This window comes from Nelumbo lutea, chromosome 3 (assembly GCF_056320005.1).
Source record: "Nelumbo lutea isolate HS-2025 chromosome 3, American lotus-T2T, whole genome shotgun sequence".
Taxonomy (NCBI): domain Eukaryota; kingdom Viridiplantae; phylum Streptophyta; class Magnoliopsida; order Proteales; family Nelumbonaceae; genus Nelumbo; species Nelumbo lutea.
Window position 1 is genome coordinate 19,530,797 of NC_142686.1, and position 27,088 is coordinate 19,557,884.

General features: G+C 40.4%; 1 protein-coding gene across 2 annotated transcripts; it reads right to left on the reverse strand.

Moving 5' to 3' along the window:
* LOC148863391 (phosphopantothenoylcysteine decarboxylase HAL3b-like) lies at positions 1-23,181 on the reverse strand. Of its 2 annotated transcripts, none has more exons than XM_088980160.1 (3): positions 22,568-23,181; positions 5,232-5,594; positions 1-420 (listed from the first exon to the last, which is right to left on the reverse strand). In XM_088980160.1, the coding sequence occupies exons 2-3, from the start codon at positions 5,574-5,576 to the stop codon at positions 118-120; spliced, it is 648 nt and encodes a 215-aa protein (XP_088836286.1). In that variant the 5' UTR covers positions 5,577-5,594; positions 22,568-23,181; the 3' UTR covers positions 1-117. The 2 variants fall into 2 exon arrangements, with proteins under 2 accessions (XP_088836286.1, XP_088836287.1); XM_088980161.1 differs by having other exon boundaries at positions 22,572-23,128.
* Between the last annotated feature and the right edge of the window lie 3,907 nt (positions 23,182-27,088).

Here is a 27,088-nt window from a genome sequence, read left to right on the forward strand (position 1 = left end):
TGGAAACCAAAAAAGAAAGCATGATGCAAATTGATCTGAAACAGATGCCAGAACAAAACTAGAGTATTGTACATTTGTAACTCGAATAATTACTAATTACATACAATGAACAAGCCATCAGTCCCGTAAGGGGAAACCACTACCACTTGGTTGAGCTCGGGACTCAAAGGAGAGTCTTACGGCGGAGTAGATGAGAGAAGGCTCAGCCATGGCACCATTGCCATAATCCCCACAAGCCAATCTTTTTGCGATTGGGGGGATCAGAGAAACACCGAGGCCGCTGACGGAATCAAGATGCTGTTGGGTGAAAGGGTTATTCCACATAAGAGTGTTCATGGCAGGTGCAACAAACAGAGGTTTACCAAAGTCCCATGCTCGCACTATGCATGTTAACAGGTTATCACATAAACCCCCGGCAATCTAGCAAAGAGCAGAGAAAAGAGAACAGTGAAATAGGATCCTAAGACAATAACATATACAACAATAACAAGTGTCCCCTAAACGGCAAGTTGTATGGTGCAAGAATATCAATAATCCTTAAAAACATTTAGCCGTTAAAAATAATTCTTGTGCAAAATGGAGTTGATAACTTGATATATGGGTAATTTATCAAACATTTTAGGACCTTTTCATTTCTACTTCTCCCCACTTACCCAGATCAACTAGGTTTTGGTGCACACCAGCAAACACGCTTCCATAAGCTACACAACTCATACATCAGACATCAGCATCAAAAAATGGCAACATGTTAAACAACTCATCCATCAGACATGTTGAATGACAAGCAGCTCAGCGATTCTGCATCAAGCTCAGTAGCACTGGCTTCAGCATCAACTGTTGCTAGCCCAAACCAATAATTTGAAGGAAGTTGGGTAAGTTCAAGAGCATTTCTCTTTGCAAATCACCCAGCATAATTACAGAAAATATCTAAGTGGTCACATGAAACAAGTCTTGACCACTTCAATGAGGTGAGCTGGCTTTGGGATGATTTACATGTAGTTACCAATACTCTGTTCTCCAGGAATAATGACTTGGGTGAATCCGTCACAGAATGATAATACATTCAGCCAAAGGCCTACTAATACATGCAATTAACTGATTAAGACAGCATACAAAAGTTAACAAGTGCCCAAATCTGGCCTAATACATGAAGGTAAATGGTATGGAGATATTGTTGAGATGGAGTTGAATCAACATTCTGTAGTTGTTATCAAGGACGTCGGGAAGATTGAAGACGACAGATTAGCACTGTAAGATGCTTATTTAGTGCGGAGATTTCTTGACTCAGACCTGGAGGAGAAGGATGTCAATACTTGGGCAGGGATTGAATGGAAAGAAAGACAAGGGTTTGCAGAGGGTAAGGAAACTTTATGCAGATTTGTTTCTTTTCATGTTCACAAAAAAAGAAGAGGCTGAAGGAGTTCTGGAAGAAGAAGAGAAATGAAGACTCAGATACCCAGAGTTGAGACTAGGTAGATGGTATTCAGTGGTTGAGCAAGAGAGGAACATGGAAGGAAAAGGCTTCGTATGGATTAGCATCTATGCGATTCCGCTTCATGCATGGTGTGTGCAGACCTTCAATGCAATCGGAGATGCTTGCGGCAAATTCAAGAAGTTTGATAGCCATAATCCATTTTGCACATATTTTGTTTGAAACAGAAAATTTGGAGCTGAGCTCCTTGAGACTAGACTTATTTTTTGCTGGAGAAGTTTTCGAGATCAGGCTGGCAATAGAAGGGGAGGACCCAATTTTTGGTGTTAGAACAACGACCTTAGAGGAGTTGCTAGTTGCTAGAAGTGGGAGATGGGGGATGAAGATGGCGAAAGGACATGGAAATGGAAAGGAAGAGGAAGACAAAACGTTAGGAGGGAGGAGAGCGAAGGCAAAACGTCAAAAACGAAGGGTGAAGAGGTAATTTAGAGGAAGGTATAAGGGCAATTGTTAGGGACAAGTGCTTCAACTTAAAGAAAGATGAGTGGGCCTATGGGATAATAAATGGTGTTGGATCAAGCAAGTGGTGGGCATGTGAGAAAGTAGTTGTGGCCCACATAAATAAGGATGAAAAGCAAGATTTTACTAGACAAGTTAAAATGATTAGGCCAAATGGCTTCAATGGGAAGCAAGTGGGTACCCAAGAAAACTTTTTTCGAGCCAGGGGTTGGATGGAGAAGAAGATAAGGCCAGAAAAGTAAGGCTTCAAAAGAAGAGGAATACATTTGGTGCATTACAAGATACATCCACAACAGTGAAGGCAAAAAAAGAGAAGGGAAGAAGAAGAAGACCTCGAAGAAGGGGAGCAGGAAAGTTCAAGATCCAGCAAGGAACAGTTCATGGGGAAACAACAGTGATATAGGTCAAGCACATTTCCTGGAGATAATTGAGGAGTCATCTTCCGGGAGCAAGGTGAGTACAACAACCCAAGAATCGGATAGAGATGAAGACAGATCAGGTACTCTAGAAGTGGTGTAAACACACTTTTATACCGTGGTGTTCTGCATCAATTAGTTTATTAGAGTGTAAATGGGAATTGGATTGTTGGGCTCATTTACACTCCACACTTGGAAGCATTAACGTAAAGTGGAACAGGTAGGGAATGAAGGCTAAATGAGGCCTTTTGCTTGGCAGATACCAGTAGGGAATGACCCAGATAGCTTTTCTGTGAAGCATCTAAGGATACCAGATTCCCAAGACCAAGCCCGAGTTTCTCAGGACCCCACCTGTCAAATTGTTCTGAGAGAGGTCTAAAACCTCCAACCCCTGTAAGCGCAAAAAAGAATCAGGAACCCCACCCTCCCGAATAAAAACCAGACCTCTGCTGAAATCAAGCACTCTCAAACTTAACTGAGAAATCTGATCTGGGAGTATTCCCCAAATGAGATTGTTGCTAAGATTCAATGTTTGCAACACACTGCACTGAGAGAGATGAAGATGGATGGGCTGGTGACGAGATTGTTTGTATGACCTAGATAGGAGAGGTTGGGTAGTTGGCACTTGGCAGATTGAAGGAGAGATTTCACTAGAAAGATTGAGACTTAGAATGTTGAGAGAAGAAACCGACAGAAAAACCATAGCACTAGCAATGCAGGCAACACCAGTCCAGTTGCAATGGTGGGTAGCAGAGGTGTTAGAACTTAGACCAGGTAGAGAGAAGTATCTGTGCTTCATCTACAGCAAAGCTAAAAATCAAAACTGAGAAAAAGAAGGGAATGATGAACAATGGATGAGTGAAGCTAGCAGCCATGGAGAAATAGAGAATGCAAAATGATCTTTGAATCTTTCAAGATTGATTGCACAAATGCTCATACCTCGGTTGCTGCCAGCAGGAAGATGCACCTTGACCATTGCAGCATCTCCTGTGGGAAGCAGAGCACTGGTTTTTACCTCCATGATCGGGAGGAGAGGAAGAGTTTACTTTGGCAGGGAGGAGGGGAAAGTTTTACATTGGTTTTACCAGTGGTAAGTTCCCCTCAATTCTCAGTGTAAAACTCGCGCTGTGTGTACTTTTACATCATATATCAGAGGTTATTAACACAATAATACCTCATCCAAATATTTACAAAACCCAACCAGAGTGTAATATAACATCGGTCCGGTATTTGCACCGCAAACAAACACAGCCTAAGGACAGAGGGGAGTGAGAAAGAAAAGGGGAATGTGGAGGCTTTTGAGAAACGAGGAAAGGAAAAACAGGAAGAGGGGGAAGGGGTCTTCGGGGGCAGAGGAAGGGGAGTTTAAGTTGATATCAGAGAGTGATAAAAAGGAAAAAAGTGAAAGGGTGCAGATATCTAGCAGAAATAATTTTTAAGCGGGACAGGTGAGTCAACTAAGGGTGGAGTTGGGAAAAGCAAGGGCTTCAGATAAGGACAGAACTTTGGCTGACGGGGTAAGAACTATTCAGGCAAGGGAAGGGGATGCCAATTCAAAGACAGCAGAGGAACCAAGTACAAAGGGGAAAATTCTGATTTCTGACTGAATCGGAGAAAGGGATTTTGGGATTTGTAGGAAAAAATGTTGAAGATCAAAGAGAAAGTGGGTCAGGACTCAGGAGGTGGTGGATGAAGATTCAACAGTGGTGGAGGAAGAGCAAGTAAAAAAGAAAAAGTGGGAGGAAGATTCAGAGGGTGGTAGCAAGCAATTTCACATAAGAAAAAAGAGAAATTATAGAACCAAGCCTTTGACAGAGTTTGAAATTGTAGATAAAGAGGGGTTAGAAGAAAATGTGCAAAGGGAAGAAGTGGTTTTAGATGAGATGCATGAGATACAAGGAAGTTTAGGTACAAATATGGTGGTTAACAGGGAGGTGGAAATGAGTAAATTTTGGGTTTGTTTTTTGTAGGGAGTGAAGAATTTGCTAGAAGGGCGTTTAGAGAATTGAAGAAGGAAGGGAAACAGGACAGCTTGGCTAAGGAGGCTGAAGGTTGTAATTTAGAAGGAGAGGAGTTTCAAGAAAGAATAAAATCAATTGGAGTGATTGGGGCTGTTATAGAAAAATGCAGTGAAAAGACTGATTTTAAATTTTTCGAGAAGAACGCAGTTTTGGAGTTGGAAATAATCAATGCCAGCACTAAAGAGGTGGGCTCAAAGAGATTTCCTAATGCAGTAAGACGCTTCAGAAGGAACAAAAAGCACCAACCTAAAATTTCCAAAGCTTTTGCTAGGTTGAAGGGAGGTTTTTTGGCATTTGACCTATTAAAAAAGTAAAGAAATCCAGTAGTGTTGAAGAAAAGCAGGGATGGTCGCACACTTATCCTTGATGAAGCGGAATAGCCACGTCTAGCCGTGAGATTTTGATAATTTAGGAAGATGGTGTTATAGTTATTCATTTTTCCTTGGTGCCGGGATGTTAAGGGCATGGAGCTGGTTTGTTTTCTTTGTGTTTGGTGTTTTCTCTCTCGCTTGACTTCTTGTTGCTTTTCTTGTACTTTCTTTTTCTTTTAATAAATTTTATTTTTACTACCAAAAAAATAATAATGACATGTTTATGGCATCTACAATGGTAGAAGTTGTTGGGTATCAAAGAAATTATTCAATTTATTGTTTTCTGGACAACTTTTTTAGGATGATTGTAGCATAATAAGGTCATAAATGTTGATTTTAGTTCAAAAGCAGTCCTAAGAAAAAATCAGAAATTACTAGTATTTTCTTTTATCCTTCTTTTTTGCTATTGATAGTTGAAGACAAATTTAAGAATCCGAGAATAGATATTTAAACTATTTGGAAAGCATATTACCTTGGCAAGGGTATTTGCTGACAAGGGAGCAATAACCATGACATCAGCCCATCTACGAAGCTCAATGTGAAGAACATTGTCCCCAATTTTCTTCCAACTGGACCATTCATCCTCATCGGTGTAAAGCACAACATCCTTGGGAAGAGATGTCCTGTCGATAAAGTGTAAGGAGGACTTGGTAGCAACTGCTCTAACTTCTGCCCATTCAGAAAAACAGTGACAGAGGCTTCCAAATTTGATAGCAGCTACACTTCCACTCGCAGCTAGCAAAATATGTGGTTTTGGAGGCAATATATTATTTTGTATAAGTTCCCTCTCTGTGCTAACAGGCTCCACATACGCCATAACCTATTCAGCAGGTGCCTGCAACACTCATAATGAGTTTGATAAGAGCAAGTGTGATCCTGACACCCTATTGCAAATAGGAATTTCTATTGACTATCAGTGAAAATGCAAAAAGTAATGAAACAATCAAGTTATTCAGTTAAGATATCTGCTCACACATGTTGGGGGTTTATACCAGTACAAAGGAATTGTGGGTGTTTGAATATTCCAATTCAACAGGTTCAAAGGTCAACTCACATGCAAACACCATCATTGAATTTTTTGGTCCCCCAACCAAATAATAATAATAATAATGATTATTATTATTATTATTATAATAATAAATTACAACAACAACAACAAAGACTTTTCAACCATGTACAATTAAAAATAAGTGATATTGTAGCACCTCATTTTCAAATGACATGGCAAGACCATTGCAATTGCATCTGAGAAGCTCTATAAAATGTTTAGAACAGTATGTTCCTTTGGCAATATAGGCACAATACTTGGCACTACACCTTAAGAACCATGTTGAGTAATCAAGGAATCAGCAACCCAATTGAATCTATATTTGGAACATTTTATGCAAATCTCTAAGTTATATGTGAGAGGGAGGGTTCAGATGGTAAACTTTTTTATTGCTTCTTAATCCACATTTATTTGCAATTACTCGTGTATTGATAAGGGAATGCATGTTTACGTGCATGTCTGCAAAAGATAGCACTTTCTCAGCAATCTTAAGCCATCCTCTTACTACATCACCTCCCACAGCCCCACCCCCTAATGCCTCTTTGATTGTGCACCACTAGAGGACATTTGTTTCTTCATTTCTCTTTCCTCTTTTTTTTTTTTTTGAAGAATCAAAAGAAAATTTATTAAAGAAAAAGATTACAGAAGTTATAAGACATCACCTAAAGCAAGAAGCATCCACAGGAAACCCAAACAGGCCTAAGAAAACTACCCTCTCAAGCAGAATAAAGCCCAAGCAGACTCCATAAAATAAACCCTGAACAAGACCCCATTAAATCGAGAACCATTGACCAACTCAAAACAAAAGCAAAACCTAACTAGTTGCCAACATCAATCTTCATCTGTAAACTCATCCTCTTGATCTGTGAATTCCTCATCCCAGACCTTGCTCCCTTTCAAATGCTCTTTGATCTTTAATTTCTCTTCCTCTTTTTTTCTTTCAAATTCTTCAAAGGCCCTCCTGGCAAATTCCTCACCGCCCCAAAAAAATAAACCAAGCTTTTCCCAACTGTGACCTCCCTATCAACTAATTCTTTGATAATCATCTTATCTGTAGCTTTATCAGCATTTTCATTCTCCTGTAACGACTGCATTGCACCAGGTTCTGAATCGGCATCAGAAGCCTTATTGACATGTTGTTCCTTCAACAAAAGGAGGTTCAGTGGTTGATCTTGCACTATTTCCCCCCTATTATCAGTACCAGATATCCCATTAACCTTCATTCTTTTCCTTCTGTACATCCATCTATAATTTTTAGTAGGTCCTGCCCCTGCCAAGCTGAGTTTAAGTCTAGAAAAAACTTTTGTCACATGGACTATATTGTGAGTTCTCAAATTACGCGATTTCTTGTTAATTCTCCCACCATTCTGATCTTCCTTCTCTCTCATTCTGCTCCTTCGACCCAAATCTACACCTAGCCCTCCAATCTCAACTTCCTGATAAAATAAGCCATCTTTGTCCTGACTTTCAGCCTGTCCACTGGAAGAATCTTCAACAGCTATATCCTCCTTTCCTCCAACCTTACCTCCATCATTGCCTTCAGCATATGACTCAGCATCTATACTGGTAATCTCTTTCCTAGTTGTTACCTCCCCTCTTTCCAAGTTCTCCAATTCAACGGGAGCTGTCTCTTCCGCACATGAAGAAATTAGACATTCCAAGTCATACCTATCCTGTGGAGACGTCAAACTCAAGATCTCAGGGTCATTGGGAACACGATTCTCATCAGAGTCCCTCCTAACCTCAAAATAGCATCCAGCATTACCAAACATTGACAAGAGAGAACGGTCGATGAGAGTCTCTCCTGGACCAGAGACAAAACTTTTCTTACCACGTTTGTCAAACCTGGCAATCACCCAGACCCACCTCTCCTCTCTTTTTCTAATCCCAGACAAGCTAATTCTTCTCGCCCTTCTCTTTCTTTTTTTTTTTTTTTTTTGATGAATAATAGTAAATTTTATTAATTGAAAGTTGATTTAGAGTTGTGAATTCATACGACATCCAAGGGAGAGACTCGAGATGCAGCCCCTCCTTGAATCTTACAAGTAAACTAGGAAAGAAATACAGGAATCATAGTTGAGCCCAAAACAATTCTTCCCTATTTACCCCTTGCTTGGCTAGCACATCGGACAAGGTATTTGCTGATCTCCCCACCCACTGTAAAGAGACCAACATATTCCTTGTCAACCAACTGAGTTTCTTCATTTCATTCTTATAGCGCCATATAGCAACTTCAGGATTTTTCAACCAGCCCACCACCAATTTGGAATCCCCTTCAATTATTAGATGTTGTGCCCCCAGCTGGTTTGCAAATTGAACCCCTTGTACAGCAGCTAATACTTAATAGCTCTGCCCTGATAGAGTCTCCAACTCCTAAAGGACCAGAGTAGAGCAACAGAATATCTCCCTTTTAATTTCACAAGACACCCCCCATTCCGGATAATCCTGGATTACCCATGCTAATTCCATCAGAGTTCAGCCTCAATGAGCCTTCAGATGAAGGAGACCAGCTTGTAATTGATTTATCCTTTAAGGGTGAACACCTCGTTACTGCTGACCAATTTCTCCAAATGTCATTAAAAGAGAATTGATGAAAGATTTCCAAAGTCTTCAGCCAAAGTATTGCCCTATGCAACACACAGTCTTTCAATTCCTGGCTGTTCCTTTCCTTTTCTTGAAAGATTTTAGCATTCCTTTCTCCCCAAAGAGTCCAAATCAGGGCAGCACGAGCACGTCTCCACATAAGCCTCCCTCTTTTTGTAGGCCAAGAGAAAGTAAAATGGTTAAAGATTGTGCGAACTTCTACTAGTAGACTCCAACTACTCCCAAACAACAAGAGTAGCCAAGCCCAAAGGTCTGCAGAAAAAGGACAAGATATTAGTAGATGGTAACAATCCTCCCCGTGAGCTCTACAGAGGATACACCAATTGGGAGAAATACAGAGGAAAGGTCTTCACTTTTGCAGGTTATCTAGAGTGTTTACTTTCCCATAGAATACTTCCCAACGAAACACCATAATCTTTGGGGGAATTGGCCTACACCAAATTTCGTTTGACGAAAAGAGTTGTTGAGTAGAATGTTGAGAGATGGACTTGAAGTAAGAAGCACAAGTAAAGGTTCCTTTGGGTCTAAGAATCTACACCCTTTTATCTAGCTTGGAGGGGTCCAAGCAAACCTGATTAAGGCAACATAGCAAGTCAGAGAGAGATTCATAGGAGACAAGGGTGTTTCCCAATGGTGAGACAAATTTTGAGGCCACCTCTTTTTATACAATGAAACAGAAAATAAAACAAGGAAAAGGTCCTTCAAAGGGGTGTCTCCTACCCAGATATCCTTCCAAGGTGTTGTTAGGTTAGCACACCTTGATACACCAGCATCCCATCCATTCTCTAAACTCCCATGAATGCTTCCCACCACCTCATGCCACAGCCTCTCACTTTCCAATGGCCATCGCCACAACCATTTCCCTAATAGAGCTTGATTTTTTTCAATCACCCTCCCAAGTCTCAAACCTCCCTCTTCTTTACCTCTGCAAACAATTTCCCAATTAACCAAATGATCCTTTTTTTCTTGTCCCAACTCCCACAGGAAGTTTCTCATCAACTTCTACAACATCCTAGCTTCCCTAGCTAGTGTCCTAAAGACAGACAAAAAGTATGTAGGTAAGTTGACCAAAGTAGCTCTTATTAAGGTAATTCTCCCTCCTAAAGAGATATAGATCTTCTTCCACGAGGCTAATCTCTTCTCAAACTTTTCTAGCACTAGGTCCAGTGATTTAAAAGACGTGCCTAGCGCTCAGGCAAAGCGCATTTTGGGGTATGCGCCTCGCCTAGGTCCTAGGCACACCCCTTTCAAAAGGTGCACGCCTGGTGCGCCTGATGCACCTTGCGCCTCAGCCCAGGCACGCGCCTTTTGCCTTTTTCTTAGTCTAACGGCTAGACTAGGAGCGGGCTCAGCCCCCGAACCCCCAACCACACCCCTCGAGGCAAGCCCAAACAAGTCTATGTTAGGGTTTGAAATTCTTATTTCTCACATGAAAAATAATGACTTTATAACTTTACTTGCCTTTTAAGAAGATATTTTATTGGAATAAATGAATGAATGAACAGCATTAGCAAATAGGGAGTTCAAACCCTAACATAGACTTGTTCGGGCTTGCCTCAAGGGGTATGGTACAAAGGTGACTCATAGAATCAAGAATGCAATATGTTTTACATCACATTAGCTACTTGAAGCAATGCAATTAAGGAAAAAAAGAGATGGTGGGTTTTACATGTTTGAAAATGCTTTATATGTTTGCTTTTATTTTTAAATTTTCATTTGAATACGCTTTAAATGTTATGTTTATGTATTTTAATTTCAGACAATTCGTTTTTTAGAACATTTATTTTAAAATTTATGTTTATATTTTTTATTAACAGTGTTTAATATTTTTTGAATATTTTGCTTTTTTTTATTTTTTGGCTTTTTTTGAATTTTTTGACTTGTTTTTTATTTTTTAGCTTTTCTTAAGAAAGGCGCGCGCCTCGCCTTGCACCTCGAGCGCAAATTGACCCTCATGCTTTTTTGTGCCTTACGCTTATAAAACACTATTGGGGTCCTCTTTCTTTTCAAATTATATTTTTTGGGCCTCAAATGTTTCCTCTTGTTATCTTTTCTGTTTCTGGACTGAACTTCCTCCCTACGAATTTGCACACCATTCTTCGCATCCTTAAAACAAGTCAATCATTCCAGGCTTGTTTTCTTAATTGAAAGACTCGAAGACTGATTTGCCTCGCCTAACTTGTCGTCACCCTTGTGGGGACACTTCTCCAACCTCCATCTCTTTCTTCTCACCAAAACCTAAAGCCAATCTTAATACCTTTGTTCAATTGCAACTGTCACTGCTATCAAAGCCCACATAATGAAGAAAGATAAGAGGGTGGTTTTGAAGACATCTGTGCTAAGGGCATGTTATCAAGGGCATGAAAAATCTAGTTACAAATAACCAAGGAGCATGCATCAAATGGACAAGGAGATCAGCTAATGGTTTATCTGATACGTTAGCTAAACAAGGGAACGTGAGGGAGAGTATGTTCTGGGCAGTTATGTAATAAAGATTACTTGGGGCTCAACACCTTTTTAGGGGTTGATATATGTACTTAATTTTGTATTAATGAAGCTACCATTTCCAATCAAAAATAAATAAATAAACAAGGACCATCTCATGACCATTATTTAAGACATGCTTCCATTGTTGTCACTTGGGCGACAAAGCATCCTTGATGGAGTGCCTAACATGAATGCCATTACACATCAAAAAGGTGCACACCTAGGCAACAAAAATTAAAAAGCAGATATGGGTGCATCTAATTTGTATTTTTCTTTAAGAAAAAGGCAACTTGCATTTTTCAAAAATGGGGGGATATACATGGGATCCATCTAAGAGAACAACAGAGAGAGCAAGACATATACATTTTTTTGGGTAAAAGAGAAAATCATATGCATCCTGTCATAACACATTTACATATATATTACTCATGTGTTGTTTTTGAGATTTGATTTGTGTGCCTATGAGAGACAGAGAGAGTTTCTATGGGTCTTCATCAAGGTTCCCGCTTTGCTCCTTTTTTTGTTGTTGTTACTCTCCCTTAAAATTGAAACTTTTATTAGGATAAAATTATAGATGAATTAAAACTTGTGTTGCTATGGGTTTAAACCAAGGTTCAGCACATAGTCCTCATCTATTTGCACTGGTCATAAATGAATTGACTGAACATATTTAGGAGGAAGTTCCATGGTGCATGTTATTTGCGGATGACATTGTTTTAATTGATGAAACTAATGAAAGATTAAATGCAAAATTAAGCTTACATACAAACTTCTTAGAAACAAGAGTAAGTAGGACTAAAACAGAGTATATGACAAGTAAATTTAGTAATAATAGAACTATAGGAGTATAAATCAAGATACACTTAGGATTGGAGGCCAAGAGATAACTCAGTGTGACCATTTCAGGTACCTTGGTTCAATAATTCATAACAGGGGAGAGAGTGAGGAGGATATCACCCAAAGAATTAGAACAGGATGGGCAAAATGGAGGAGTGCATCTAGACTTTTATGTGATAGGCAAATACCACTTAAACTAGAAGGAAAATTCTGTAAGGCTAGCTATGTTGTATGGAGCAAAGTGTTGGGCAGTCAAGAAATAACATGTCCAAAAAAATGAATTTGGTAGAAATGTGAATGCTAAGATGGATCATGGATGAGTTGAAAAAGTAGAAAGAATACGATCAGGAATGAATTTATCTGTAGGAACCTAAAAGTAGCTCCAATAGGTGATAAAATGAGAGAGTAGACTAAGATGGTTTGGGCATATTCATAGAAGACCACGAATTGCGCCAATTAGAAGAAATGATTTGTTACACATTACACATTAAAGCAGCTAGAAAACTCAGGATAGACCAAAAAAGAGCATGAGTAGAAGCAATGAGAATCGATTTAAGCACTAACAATTTAACAGTGGACATGGCTTTAAATAGAATGGATTGGCAAACCAGGATTCATGTAGCCAACCCCATATAGTTGGGATAAGGCATGGATGATGATGATAAAATTACGCTGATCAAAAAATGATTATGATAAAATTATAGCCTTCTTTTTTATTGGTAGCAGGAAATTTTATTACTTTTATAGAAAAGAATGGTGAACAATAGATCATGTGCCAAGCATGAAGCACCCCTCTTAGAAATTTAGGTAATAACTAACAACTGCTCCCAAACCCTTTTATAAGGATAAAATAAGCCTTCTTTAGTAGCCAATCCCATATACTTGGGACACAGCTTAATTGAGTTGAGTTTGAAATATTGAGAGTAACAGAGTTAAAATGCTATTTTATTTTAGATGTGATGACTTGTCATGTGTTGAGATGAAATGATTGTTATAAGCAAAAGGCATAGCCATGCATTGCTACTTTTTTCAAGTTTTAAGTTATCTAGTATATAAAACTAGGGAATTAATCTAAAAGTTAACTTCTTCTTTTGTCAAACTCTATTGCTTATGTTATCTAGTCACCTAGGCCACTAGGAACCCCACTATTCCCTAGAATCACATATTCACCCTAACAACAATGGTGAAGAAAGTTAAGACAGTGTTGGACCCGTATCTGTCCACACAGCAGGTCTCTTACTGTGCAGTCATCAGAAGTCACCACATTGATGTAGGAGCATAAACTACAGCAGAATCCATATTTAGGAAGCCACACATAATGCTCCAAATGTAGAGATAATGCTCTTCTAAAATACAACGAAGTTCAGGCACAACTCACGAGGATCTAAACCTATCCTTAATGTTTTGATGGAAACTTCTCTCCAAATTCAAGTTTGTTTTACATAATTTTAGTTTTATGTTAATTGTTGTATATCATTGCCTCTGGTTATTCCAAGCTCACCCAGAGTTTCATGGAAAGTATTACCGGTTTTCTTTTCTGTGATTCATATAAACAAGTTTAGGTGGTTTGGTATTTCTCTGAATCTTATACATTATCTCTAAATTTTGTTGCACAATTTATCTGTTATTGATCCAAACATATGATCCTTTGTTAAAACACAAAGCCCATATAAACATTAAAATTTGGCATTTGGATTGTAAAGCCCAACTTGAAGAAAAAAAAATACTTGTCAAAAAGAAGGCGGTCCTAGGATTCAAAGTTTTTTTTTTATGAATGATAATAAATTTATTAATTCAGAAGCAGATTTAGAGTGAGTTCATACAACATCCTAGGGAGAGGCGCGAGCTGCAGCCCCTCCTTGAATCCTACAAGTAAACTAGGAAAGAAAAGCAAGAATCACAACTGAGCCCAAAACAATTCTTCCCTATTTACCCCTTGCTTAGCTAACACATCTGACAAAGTATTTGCCGATCTCCCCACCCACTGTACAGTGACCAACATATTCCTTGTCAACCAACTAAATTTCTTCATTTCATTCTTGTAACGCCACATAGCCTCTTTAGGATTTTTCAACCAACCCACCACCACTTTGGAATCCCCCTCGATTGTTAGGTGTTGTATCCCCAGCTGGTTTGCAAATTGCACCCCTTGTACAACAGCTAAAGTTCTGCCCTGAGGGAGTCCCAAATTCCCAAGGGACTTGAGTAGAGCAACAAAATCTCTCCCTTCTCATTTTCAAAACACCCCCCATTCTGGATAATCCTGGATTACCCATGCTACTTCCATCAAAGTTCAACTTCAGTGAGCCTTCGGATGGAGGAGACCAGCTTGTAATTGATTTGTCCTTTATAGATGAACACCTCGCTACTACTGACCAATTTCTCCAAAGGTCATTTAAAGGAGAATTGATGAAAGATTTCCAAGGTCTTCAGCCAAGGTATTGCCCTATTTAACAAACAGTCTTTCAATTCCTTACTGCTCCCTTCCTTCTCTTGAAAAATTCTAATATTCCTTTCTTCCCAAAGAGTCCAAATCAAGGCAGCACGAGCACATCTCCACATAATTCTCCCTATTGTTGTAGGCCAATAAAAGGTAGAATGGTTGAAGAGCATGTGAACTTCTGCTGGTAGACTCCAACTACTCCCAAACAACGAAAGTAGTCAAGCCCAAAGGTCTGTAGAAAAGGGACCAGATATTAATAGGTGGTAACAATCCTCACCGTGAGCTCTACAGAGGATACACCAATTAGGAGAAATACAGAGGAAAGGTCTTCTCTTTTGTAGGTTATCTAGAGTGTTTACTTTCCCATGGAATACTTCCCAACAAAACGCCATAATTTTTTGGGGAACTAGTCTGCACCAAATTTCTTTTGGTGGAAAGGGTTGGTGAGTAGAAAGTTGAGAGATGGACTTGAAGAAAGAAGCACGAGTGAAGGTTCCAGTGGGTCTAGGAGTCCATACCCTCTTATCTAGCTTGGGGGGATCCAAATAAACCTGATTAAGACAACCAAGCAAAACAGAAAGAGATTCAATTTCATCATCCCTAAGTCCTCTACAAAACCCAAAATCCCAAGTAGGATCTAAGGGTGTTCCCAAAGGTGAGACAAATTTTGAGACCACCTCTTTTTTGTACAAAGAAACAGAAAATAGCGAATGGAACGGATCCTTTAAAGGTGTGTCTCCTACCCAAATATCCTCCTAAAAATGAACAGTGTTGCCAGAGCAAACTTCATACCTGATAAAATTGAGGAATTAAGGAAGGGTGCTGCGAATGGCCTTCCAAGGTGCTGCTAGGTTAGCTTGCCTTCATACATCAGCATCCCATCCATTCTCTAACCTCCCATGAATGCTTCCCACCACCTCATGCCACAATCTCTCTCTTTCCAATGGTCGTCGCCACAACCATTTCCCTAACAGAGCTTGATTTTTTCTAGTTACCCTCCCAAGTCCCAAGCCCCCCTCTTCTTTACTTCTGCACACAATTTCCCAATTAACCAAGTGATCCTTTTTTTCCTGTCCCGACTCCCATAAGAAATCTCTCATCAACTTCTCCAATTTCCTAGCTTCCCTAACCGGTATCCAAAAAACAGACAAAAAATAGGTAGGTAAGTTAGCCACGGTAGCTCTTATTAGGTAGGTAAGAAATCTCTCAAACTTTTCTATCACTGGGGTCCAAAATCTACTCTCCCTAGGATTTGCCCCTAAAGGAAGCCCTAAATATGACATAGGCCAAGCAGAGGTGGAACACTCACGACACTCCGCAATAGCCTCCACCTCCCCTACCTCCAAATTTATACCCGCTATGCAGCTCTTTTCCAAATATATTCTCAAATTAGAAATACTTTCAAAACCTTTGATTAGCTCCTTCAGGTTTGCTACCTTTTCGCTGAAACCTCATTCACAAAAGATCATTAGGTCATCTGCAAACTGAAGGTGGTGACGGGGACTTGGTGTCTCCCTATTCTCCAACCCCTAATGGCATCTTCACTGTCTGACTTAGTAATGATCCTACTAATCACATCAGCTACTAAAGTAAAAAGGAAGGGTGAGAGTGGATCCCCTTGCCTGACACCCCTACAAGCTGGAAAAAAGTCCCTCACCATACCATTTACCATAATAGAGTAGTGACAAGTACTGATACACCCAAAAATCCAACTACACCACTTGTCCCCAAATCCATAGTTTCGCATAACCTCTAATAGAAACTTCCAGTCCACCAAATCATAGGCCTTTTCAAGATCCAATTTACAAACGAAACCTCTCTTACTAGACCTTTTCATTTCCTCCACACACTCATTCGCAATTAAGATCTGATCCGTTATTTGTCGCCCTTGAATGAAAGCCCCCTAGGTTTCACTAATGATAGAAGGGAGGACTGTTTTGATCCTCAATGAGAGCACTTTAGCCAAAATTTTATAGATGCTTGTCCCCAGACTAATAGGCCTATAATCTTTTGGGTGGTTGGCATCATTCTTCTTAGGTATCAAGGCCAAAAAGGTGGCATTAATTCCAGGGCTTATAATGTGATTGTCTGCAAATTCCTTAAAGACTTCAACTAAATCCTCTTTCAACACCTCCCAATAGTCTTAATAAAAACCCATTGTAAAAACACCTGGACCTGGAGCCTTGGATCTATCCATTAGAAAGGCGGCTTTCTTAATCTCTTCTTCCTCGAAATCCCTTTCCAACCACCTTGCCACTCCGTCATCAATTCTTGGCCATTCCACCCCTTCCACGACTGCTCTCTCACTCAAAGGTCTTCTATAAATCGATTTGAAGTAGTCCACAAATTTTCTGGCTATGTCATCCTGGTTGGTAATCACCTCCTCTCCTATCTCTAGCTTGGTCACAAGATTCTTTCTTCGTCTCGCATTTGCCAAATCATGGAAAAATCTAGTGTTCCCATCGCCTCCTTAATCCACTTGTGTCTAGCTTTTTGTCTCCAACTGATTTCTTCCCTCAATAACACCTCTTCCAAATCCTTTTTCAATTGTCTCTTTAACACTCTATCCTCCTCGGTCAACCCATTTTGAGATTCCTTTACATCTAAGTTTTCTATTCGAGAGAATAGGCACAATTTTTGCTCCTCAATTCTACCAAAATGATCTCTATTCCACTCTTTTATTTTGGCTCTCAACCTTTTTAATTTCTTATGAAACTTGATCCCCTTCCATCTTACCCCCCTCTCCTCCTCACCCCACCATTCCTTCACTTTTTTCACAAAATCTAGATGGGTAAGCCACATATTTTCGAATCTAAAAGGTTTGGGTCCTATAGGAAAAAACTCAGTACCTATCTGGATAGGACAGTGATCGGAGGTGACCCTAGGTAACGCTCTAGCAACCAAGTTTTCCAAACTATTCTCCCAGGCAAGGTTAAATAAGAACCTGTCCAACTTCAAACACATAGGGATTTCCTAAAGGTTGAACCATGTGTAACTTTCATTAAAAGTTGTCAACTTTTTTTATGGGAAACGGTAACTTTCATTAATAATAATGGATAAAAATTACATCCGCCACCATCCAAGAGCCAGATGGAGAACCCTATGATACAAGCAGTCTCATAAACAGGCCCAAAACAACTCTTGCCTATTGACTCCTTGCTTTGCTAAAGCATCAGCCATATCATTTGCCGATCTTCTTGCCCAAATAAATCTCACCCCAATCTCCCTTGCTAAGAGCCTAAGCTTGAGATTTCCCTTAGCTGATGTCTGAAAATCGACGTGCCCAAGCTTATAGATTGCAGCCAGCCTATTACCAATTTGGAGTCTCCCTCCACTTCTAATTGTTGCAATCTGCAATGCTTTGTCAATCTAAGACCTTGGAGTAAAGCAAAAACTTCTACTCTTAGGTAATCTCCCACCCCTATAGGGCCTAAATACAAGGCCAGCACTCTACCTCCCTCATCTCTGAAAACACCCCCTATTCCCAAGGGGCCCGGGTTGCCTATAGAGCTTCCATCAAAACTCAATTTAGTTTCACTCTAGAACAAGGCGGTGGGATCCAACTTTCCTGAACTGATGGGGAGAAAGATAAGGAACCAGCTATGATACTCCATCCTCTAGTTAAGTCAGTGAAAGAAGTCTTTAAAATGCTTCAAAGCTTTCAGCCAATGTATGATCCTGGTAATGATGCCTTTTACTGTCCTTGGAAAGTCCTATTATTTCTCTCCTCCCACAGACTGTAATACAGCTGCTCTTCTTGTTTTCCACATCACCCTGCCTCTCTTCTTTGGCAACTGGAAGAAGCTAGAGACGAAAAGGTTCCGTGTAGACAAAGAAGGAGTCCACCTACAACCAAAGAGAGAGTAGAACCAATCCCAAATACAAGAAATAAAAGGATAGGAAATAAATAGATGAGCCACTGTCTCTCCATTCTGCAGGCAAAGGCAACAGACATGAGGGGAAAGGCACCAGCCTTTCCTTTTTCTTTGAAGAAGATCCAAAGTATTGACCTTTTGGAGAACCACTTACTAGCAAAAAGCCCTAAGCTTTGGTGGAAAAGGAGTAGCCCACACTTGTTTTGCAGGAAAAGGGGTAGGCACAACATCAGAACTAAGTAAGGCATTTTAAAATGAAGAACAAGAGAAAAACCCAAAGAGGACTCTAACCAAATTCTAGTATCTGGGCAAGACTGATCTAGGAAAACTGCACCCAGAAGAGAGAACAACTCATCTGCAAAGGCCACTTATGAGTCTCTCAACCCTCTCCTTAGTCTCAGATCCCATAAACACTCATTCACACGAACAGAGGTAATGACCTTCAATTTATTTAACGAAAGAGAGTATAAAACCGGGAAAATGTCCTTAAGAGGAACGTTCCCAACCCAAATGTCCTCCCAAAACAGAATTTTGTTACTTGAGCAAGCATCATACCTTACAAAAGGTTGGAAATAAGGTAGAACTCCAACGATTGCTTTCCAAGGGGAGTGGTGAGAGGCCCCGGGGTCGACACCAACATCCCATCCATTTGCTGCCATACCATGAATGCTTACCACCACCTTATGCCACAAACTCTCCTGCTCTAAGGGAAATCTCCATAACCATTTTCCTAACAAGGCTAGGTTCCTTAATCTAACATTACCAATGCCTAAGCCCCCATCCTCTCACCTGTGACAACTTCCCACTTCACTAGGTTATCCTTTTTTGAGTCACCCGGTTCCCAAAGAAAATCCCTCATCAACTTTTCAATTTGACTTGCTATCTTCACAAGAAGCTTGAAAGTGGACAAGAAATAAACTAGCAGGTTGGCCAAAGTAGACTTGATTAGAGTGATTCTACCCCCTAGTGAGATGTAATTTCTCTTCCATCCTACTAGTTTCTTTGTGAGTCATTCCAAAACTGGGTGCCAGAAACTCTCTAATCTAGGATTTCCCCCTAAAGGTAAACCCAAATAAACCATTGGTCAGTCATTTACCCCACAACCTAGAGATGTTGCCACAGGTATCACCTCTTCTTCTTGTCGGTTTAATCCCGCTACACAACTCTTATTCTAATTAACTTTCAAGTTGGAAACCCTCTCGAAGTGTGTCACTAAGAGCTTCAAATTCTCCATTTCCTCTGGTTCCCCTTCACAAAAAGAATGACATCATCTGCAAATTGTGTGTGACTATCACTTGATGTCTCCCTATACTCAAACCTTTGATTAAATTTCTTGAGTCAGCCCTAGTTATCAACACACTCAAAACATCCGCTACCAGAGTAAAAAGGAAGGGGGACAAAGGGTCTCATTGTCTGAGACCTCTCTTAGCATGAAAGAAATCTCTAGCTACATTGTTAACTAGTATGGAATAGTGGCAAGTAGTTATACAGCCTTAATTAGTTACACCACCTCTCTCCAAAACCTCTATTTCTCAAAACATCCAGCAAGAAGTCCCAATCTACCAAGTCAGTCTTTTTTTAGGCCAAGTTTACAAATCAAGCCCTTTTCACCTTTTCTTTTCTTGTAATCCACGCACTCATTAGCAATAAGGATTTGGTCGATGATTTCTCTCCATGCTACAAAAGTCCCTTGATTCGGTGATATTAAAGATGGGAGTACTTTTTTGATCCTCAAGGTAAGAACTTTAAAAATTAACTTATACATGCTCCCAATCAAGCTAATGGGTCTAAAATCCTTAGGATGTCCCAACAATCTTGATAAAAGGCCATTGTAAAGCCATCTGGACCCGGGGCTTTTGACCTATCCATAGAGAAAAGTGTCGCTTTTATCTCCTGACTCTCAAAAGGTCTCTCCAAGGACTCCATCTACTCTCTGTCACCCATCTGCCATTCAAAATCAACTAGAGGCTCTCTCTCAAATTACTAGGGTTGTCAAAGATGGATTTAAAATGCTCAACTAGGGCTCTTGCAATATCCTCTTCACCAGTCAACACTTCTCCATTCCAATCCAAACCTCCTATCGTATTCTTCCTTTTCCTTCCACTTGCCAAGTGATGAAAAAATCTTGTATTACCACCCCCTTCTTTCAGCCATTTGCACCTTGATTTTTGTCTCCAGCTTGTTTCATCTCTTCTAAGGATTTCCTCTAATTCAACTTTTAACCTCCATCTCTCCTCCCTCTCTACTACCCTCATACTCCACAAGCTTCCACTAGGTCTAAATCTTGAATCCTTTTAATGATGGTCTCTTTTTTCGTCAACTCTACCGAATTCCTCTTTAATCTAATCTTTAATCCTAACTTTCAGCTTTTGTAGCTTCTCATAGAATCTGTAACCTTTCCATCTAAAAGCTACTTGGTCCTCATCCCACCAATCTTTTAGTTTCCTTCTAAATTCCAGGTGGAAAGCCACATATTTTCAAATCTAAACAAGCACGGACCTCCCAATCTTTCTTATGACAATCTAATTGGGCAATGATCCAGCATAGTTCTAGGTGGAGCTCTTACAGCCATCCCTTTCCAAAATTCCTCCTAATCTAAAGAGAGAAGGAATCTATCCAACTTACAGCAGAGGAGCTCTTCTAGAAAGTTAGACCAAGTGAAATTAGCTTGTAGCATTGGCAGCTCTCTTAACTCAAAGGAATCCACAAAGTGGGTGAACTTCCTCATGCTTGAGGTGATCCTATGGTTGGGGTTGTTTGTTAATCACATTAAAATCACCACCCAAAATTCACGGACTGTCCCACAGTCCCCTTCTAGCTACAAGCTCCTGCCAAAGCTCCTCCCTTTCCCTGTACGAATTTGGACCATGAACATTTGTTAGTGCCCATTCCAACCCATCCTTTCTCCTCCTAAATTTTGTTGTAACCGTGAAGCTACCAATTAATTCTTCGAAACAATCCAACTCTTCATTTTTCCAGATTGTCAAAATCCCCCCAGAGGCACCCCAAGATTGTGCAAAAGTCCAGCTTAGTCCTCTAGAAGCCCAAACACTCCTCACCCATCTCCTATCTACTTTGGAAAGCTTCGGTTCTTAAATTAGCACAATGGTTGGTCTCTCTTTTCTAAGTAATTCCTTAATCACTCTTCTTTTCCTTGAACTCCCCAAACCTCTTACCTTCCAACTAACTATCTTCATCATGAAATCAGACCTTCAAACAACCCCTACCTAAGACTCCCACCTAATCCAACTTCCTTCTGGTGCCACCTTTATCATAGTCCACTCCACACCTAAGCTTCTCCACCTTACTCAGTGTGAGCATCGGAAAAACGGCTCACTTGCCACATGGGCTGGATTTGGAGTCGCCACCCATCAGTTTAAGAAAGGGAGGTGATGGGGCCACCAGGAATCGTATCAAAATCATTTAGGTTCATTAGTGACTCCAATGGCCCAAGGCACCGGCTAACCAGTCCGAGTAAGACTCGGATGGGAAAGGGAAGGGGTTAGGCACCCCTCTCCCAAGTTCGAATAGGTGGGGCCCATATGGAATTCCCAAACAAGCATAAACACAAAATGACCAATTCTTTAAACAAAAAGATAATAAAAAAAAAGCAAATCACATGAACAAACCAACGCAAAAGAGAGACCTCCCTATTTTTACTTTTATATTTTCCCATTTGTTTATTTTTGCTTCTTTTATTATTACATTTTGTTTTTATCTTTCATTATTTATATTATTTTTTTATTATATATTTCTGATTTCTACATTTTTTTACTATTCTTGTTATTATTTTTTTAGCTATTTTCGTTTAAAAACCCTATTTGCATGTTTATGCACCAATTATTCAACTAACCTATTCTTTCCCTTTGATTCTCCCCACCTGTCTAACCATTTTCTAATTACTAAGCTAGTCACTATAGTCCACAGATTAAACCCATTATCACAAATTCTTTTATTGTTATACCTTTTCTCAACACTTCTTTTTATTTTCTTCTTACATGATCATTTATTGTTTACTATTATTATTTATTTATATATTTATTTTCAGAATGTTCTCCTTTTTCTAGTTTAGTCTACCGCCAGAAGGGATTACTTCAATCCTTCTATATCTTCTTGGTGACTACTCCTCTCTCCCTCTTTTGCTAGTTTGCATCTGAATAGATTACCTCAACTTTCACCGAGCCTTCTTGTTAGCTGTTCTTTTCCTGCTTCACTTCTCATAACATCCTCATAAATGAAGTCTACATAGCAATGCAGGGTTTAACAGCGACGGGCTGAATAAATCTGATTAATAAAATGATGAGAAAACAAATCCGCATACACAAAGCACTTGAAACAAATGATTCAAGAGAATTCAAAACCCGAATCAGCATGCAATAGCTGAACTGAAGATGGCTACAACTGGGTATAACAAACATCAACCATTAATCCGAGAATGAGATATTGCCTATTAATATTAGAAGGAAACCTATCCATTTGCTATACCAGTAAAATCAGAAGAGTGACTGACTTACTTACAAAACTTCTCAACCAATGCGTTCTGATTGAGATTTTGGCCTTGACGCGATCGATGCCGCAGGGAAAGGAGGAGCTCTTTATATCTGGCTGTTAATCTTCAGACAACATCACAATGAGAGACTTGTAATGCTGATACAACGATCTTACTAGACCGACGACGATGACAGAGGAGCAGGGTAAATCTCGACTAAGGTGAATCAAATCAGAAAATGGGAGGGGGTTGTCGCTGTTAACTCCCACTGCTGCCGCTGGTCCCGATCGTATTTCGGCCTGGGTTCACTGCTTGCCACCGCCGCCTCCTACAGATAAAAGCCGATCGAAGTGGTGTTGCCAGTCTGCCGTCGCTGTGCTTCGTCTCGAACACGGGAGTGTTCCAGATCTCGGCAGTGACGAAACAGAGAACGGAAAAAGAAGAAAAGGGAAGCGAAGACGAGAGAGGGAGAGAGAGGGAGAGAGGGAGAGGATGAGAGGCTAGAGGTGGAGGTCTGAAATAGGAGAGAATCCACCGCTGCTTCAACAACAGTACAGTTTCGTAGGGTGTAGTTGCAGTTTCGTACATTTTGGGAAACTCGGGGATATTTGTGTAATTCTGGGAAATTTGGGTCAAACCGGGACTAGGAGGGTCAAACTGGGTCTTCTTGTTGGGGATTTTTGGGTCAAAAGTGAAGGATATTGCAAGTGTGGACTAACTAGATTGGTCAACATATAATCTATTTGGATGTAGGGGTAAGTGAGGGTATTTTTTATTGAAATTTGGCAGAGTTGGGTTTTGGAACAACCTGAGTTGATAGGGTTGGATTGGCCCAATTGAGCCCAAATTGGGCAGATCAGGTAAGGCCTCAAGTCGGTCAATTTAGAGTCTTGAAACGAAATTTGTGTGTGATCAAGGGGCAAATAATGTCTGTTTTTTATGAAAATTCACAATGTAGGGTTTTTGAGTAGTTTGAGTGATTGGTGAGGTTAGATTGAGCCAAGTAGGCCTCGATCGGGCAAACTTGGAATTTGGTTGATTTGGGACTTCTATATAGAATCTAGGTGTGATGGACGGGTATACAAAGGTGCTTTGGGCTGAAATTTCACAAATGGGTATTTGGGGGTGTCTGGGATCTGATGGTGATATCTGATCAGTCCTATAAGGTAAAGATCGTATGAATTTAGATCAATGGGATGTTTCGAAACGGAATCTTGGTTTGATATAAGGGCAAGTGGGAGAATCTGGGGGTGAAACTTTATGGGGAGGTGTTTTGATGTATCTGGAGTCTAAAGGTGTGGTCTGATCGGTTTATATGTGTCAAGATCAAGGTCATATGGGTTCTAAGTGTTTATGCTAACGAGAGAGGTTGAAATGGAATTTTGTTTGATGAGGAGGTAAACCAAGGGGGTTTTGTGTTAACATTTTATGGGTAGATGCATGTTTTGGGAGGTCCTAGGTCTAGTGGTTGTGTCTGATCTAATGGTTGAGTTGTAAATGGGGGTCAATCGGGGCTATCAGATAGGTATCAAGCAAGTTTAATGGTGGATTTGAGGGCTTTGTGGCTGAAAATTAGGTTTTCTGGATTTTTGTGTGTTTCGAAGATATCGAAAGGATTTGATAATGTGTTTAGGGCAAACTCAAAGTTAAGGCAATACACGAAGCAGAAATCGGGTGTTGACACTCAACTTCTTTCTCCTCTTTGATATACCTTTTTACTTTCCTCTTGACCGGTGGCTTACTCTATTTTTTGACTCTTCTTCTGCCCCCCCCCCCTCCTCCCCTTTTGTTTTTTTAGCCGTTGTATCTTTCTCGTTGCACTCCTTACCTTTCCCTCTAGCTGTAAGATTTGAAGTGTTAACCTCCTCTTCCTTTTCCATGTTATTGCCTAATTCCTCCTCTACCAGAATATGAAAGGTTTGCATTACTAAGGCCCAAATCCTTTCTCCTTCCTCCATTGCAAACTTCTACACCTCCCACCTCCCCTAAAACCTCTGTTATTTCCAACTCACTGGCGCAGGCAGCATCTAGAATGGACATGGCGTCACTTGTAGGCTGGACAAAATCAACAACAGGGGAAGGGGAGGGATTAATACAATGAACTTTATCAAAAACAGGGGATTGACTCAACATAACAGAAGTTCCAACATCCGATATCTTTCCAGACCCAAAGGATTTGTAAGGGAAAAGGGCTTTTTTGTTATGGGTGCTCTCCTCCAGGTCGTCTTGTGACACACCAAAAGGGGGACAAGGAGAGACTGTTTCTTTGCCTTTCGAATTGGGAGAAGATAAGCTTGGACTACAAATTCCATAGCTTGGCTCTAAACTCAGAACAGGTTATCCTTCACCTTGAATTGAAAGATTTACCTTACCTGTAGGGCGACCCTCTGACAACTTGCTCCTACCATGATCCAAAGAAAGTGCTACTTTTATCGGTGATACATCTTTAAAGAGAACTTGTGTACCAAAGTCTGCCTCTACCAATGATGGCTTCGGAACACTCTTTACGCTGCCTAGGCTGGACTCTTCAAATGAAACCACATCTTCAGACTATAGTGGTTAAACTACCCAATCCGAATCAAAAAGTTCATCATCTACCTTACAGTGGTTAAACTCTGGGTTGATGCTTTTGGGAGTTGTGGAGTATGAGACCAATCTCAGTCTCCAATCAAAAATTTCCGTCATCGACTGTTTTGCAGTTGGCTTCTTCAAGATCTGGCTCAAGCTAGACGATGATAGACCTAGATTGTGGTTTATCATCTTACCCCTGCCCCTGTCACATGACCACTTAAGGGCGCACATGACCCCTCTCTTATAACCGGCCCATCTTGTAAAACTGATCTCCCCGCTTTTGAATTTTTCTTACAATTAGGCCCACTCACTGGGCCCTTTAAGTTATTTGATTCGTTAGAGGCCGGCCCAACTTGGTTTAAAGCATTCCCCCTCTTAGGCCCATTTTCTAAAGTAGGCCCATCTAAGAGTTGATTCGCAGGGCCTTGCCACGTGTTGATCCCAATTCAAACCTCAAAAGTTTGAAAGGTTCAACCAATGGCCCAATGTTGGTCAAATAAGTTTGAACAGCTGGTTGTGCATTTACTCCATCTGTCAGGGCTTGGGCATAGGTCATGCTCCCTCATTTTTGTTGCATTGCACGTAACATTTTCCCTAGCTAGGATGCGATTTATAGGGGGCAGAGGGCTACTAGTAGGGGGACTGGAATTCAGAATTCTGCATCTGTGTTTTTTTACTTATTTTTCAGACCTTAAGTCTCTACCAATTTGAAATTGGTTAATCGATGATCGCCACCTAGATAATCTTCCTCTACCTTCTCTTCCTCCTCCCTTATGGACTCTCTCCACAAAGCTAGCTTCTAAGATGAAAACACCATCAAGTCGGGTCTTACATAACGAAGCAATGGACTCAAACACCTCTTTTTTACATAGGTGGAAATAGATGTGTAAATCAGGTTGGGCAGCCTGCCACAATTTTGGACCGGCCCGGTACGAAGGCTAATGGGTCGTGCCAAGCCCAGCATGGAGGTCCATGTCGTGCTGGGCCGGGGATTCGAGGCCCTTGGGCCTGTACGACAGCACGTGCCAATGTTGCCCGCGGCCCGCGTGTTGGCACGGCTTGCCAGGCCCATAACAGGCTGCGCTCGGCCCGCCCGAGAATATAGTCATTAGGAGTCTTAGGACTTGGGTGGTTCCCCCCCTCCCCCAAAAGGGGCCCAATGGCTAGTTTCAGCTTTTTGGGGGGCATTTTATAGAAATACATCTCTAATAGCTATAAATAGCCATATTAGGGGGGTATTTGTGTATTTTGCTTATGGGGGGGTTAAAAAATGATATAAATACCCCCAACAGCTATATAACAACTAGTTTAGGGGGAATTTTGAGTAAAGTTATAACTAACATTACAATAACCAAAATACCCCTCCTATTGGGCATTTTGGGTAAATGAATTATGTTAAATTCCTATAAATAGCCCTATCCTCCACCATTCTCATCACACAAATTCAACAATTCTCCTATTAAGTTATTCTCTTAATCTCTTCAAGTCTTTCCTCTCTCAGTCTCTCAGACTCTCAGTCTCTTTTGGACTCTCATACATTCTCTGCCATCTAAGTGAAATTTGATAGTCTCATAGTTTGGTTGGCTGATTGTCTAATTCTCCAAGTTAGCAATTTGGGAGGCTTTGAGTCTTGGACATTATCACGTTGAAAGGCTTTAATCGTTGAAATCAAGTTGGGATTTTGAACCGACAATTCGGGATTCTGGGGTAAGTCCAATTAAATTAATTTTATTTCTTTTAGAATTTGAAAAAAATGGTCAGCTCTTCCCAAAACCCCAAGTTTAGTAGCCTGATTTGGAGAATATTAAAAATAGATGATGTTCAGGGGAAGGGGAAAAGAGTTGTTTGCCAAAAATGTAGAAAATACTTTAGCTATTGTAGCAATGGTGGTATTGGTCATTTGACAGGACATTTTCTCACACATGAGAAGGAAGAAGAAATAACCCACAATTTAAATGATTTTTTTAAATAATGG

What these genes read in the sequence shown, in the direction of transcription:
- LOC148863391 (XM_088980160.1), bottom strand. Translation starts at nt 5,576, where the DNA reads ATGGCGTATGTGGAGCCTGTTAGCACAGAGAGGGAACTTATACAAAAT. An exon ending in CAGCAAATACCCTTGCCAAG is followed by an intron (nt 421 to 5,231) that starts GTAATATGCTTT and finishes GCTCTTTGCTAG; the next exon opens with ATTGCCGGGGGTTTATGTGA.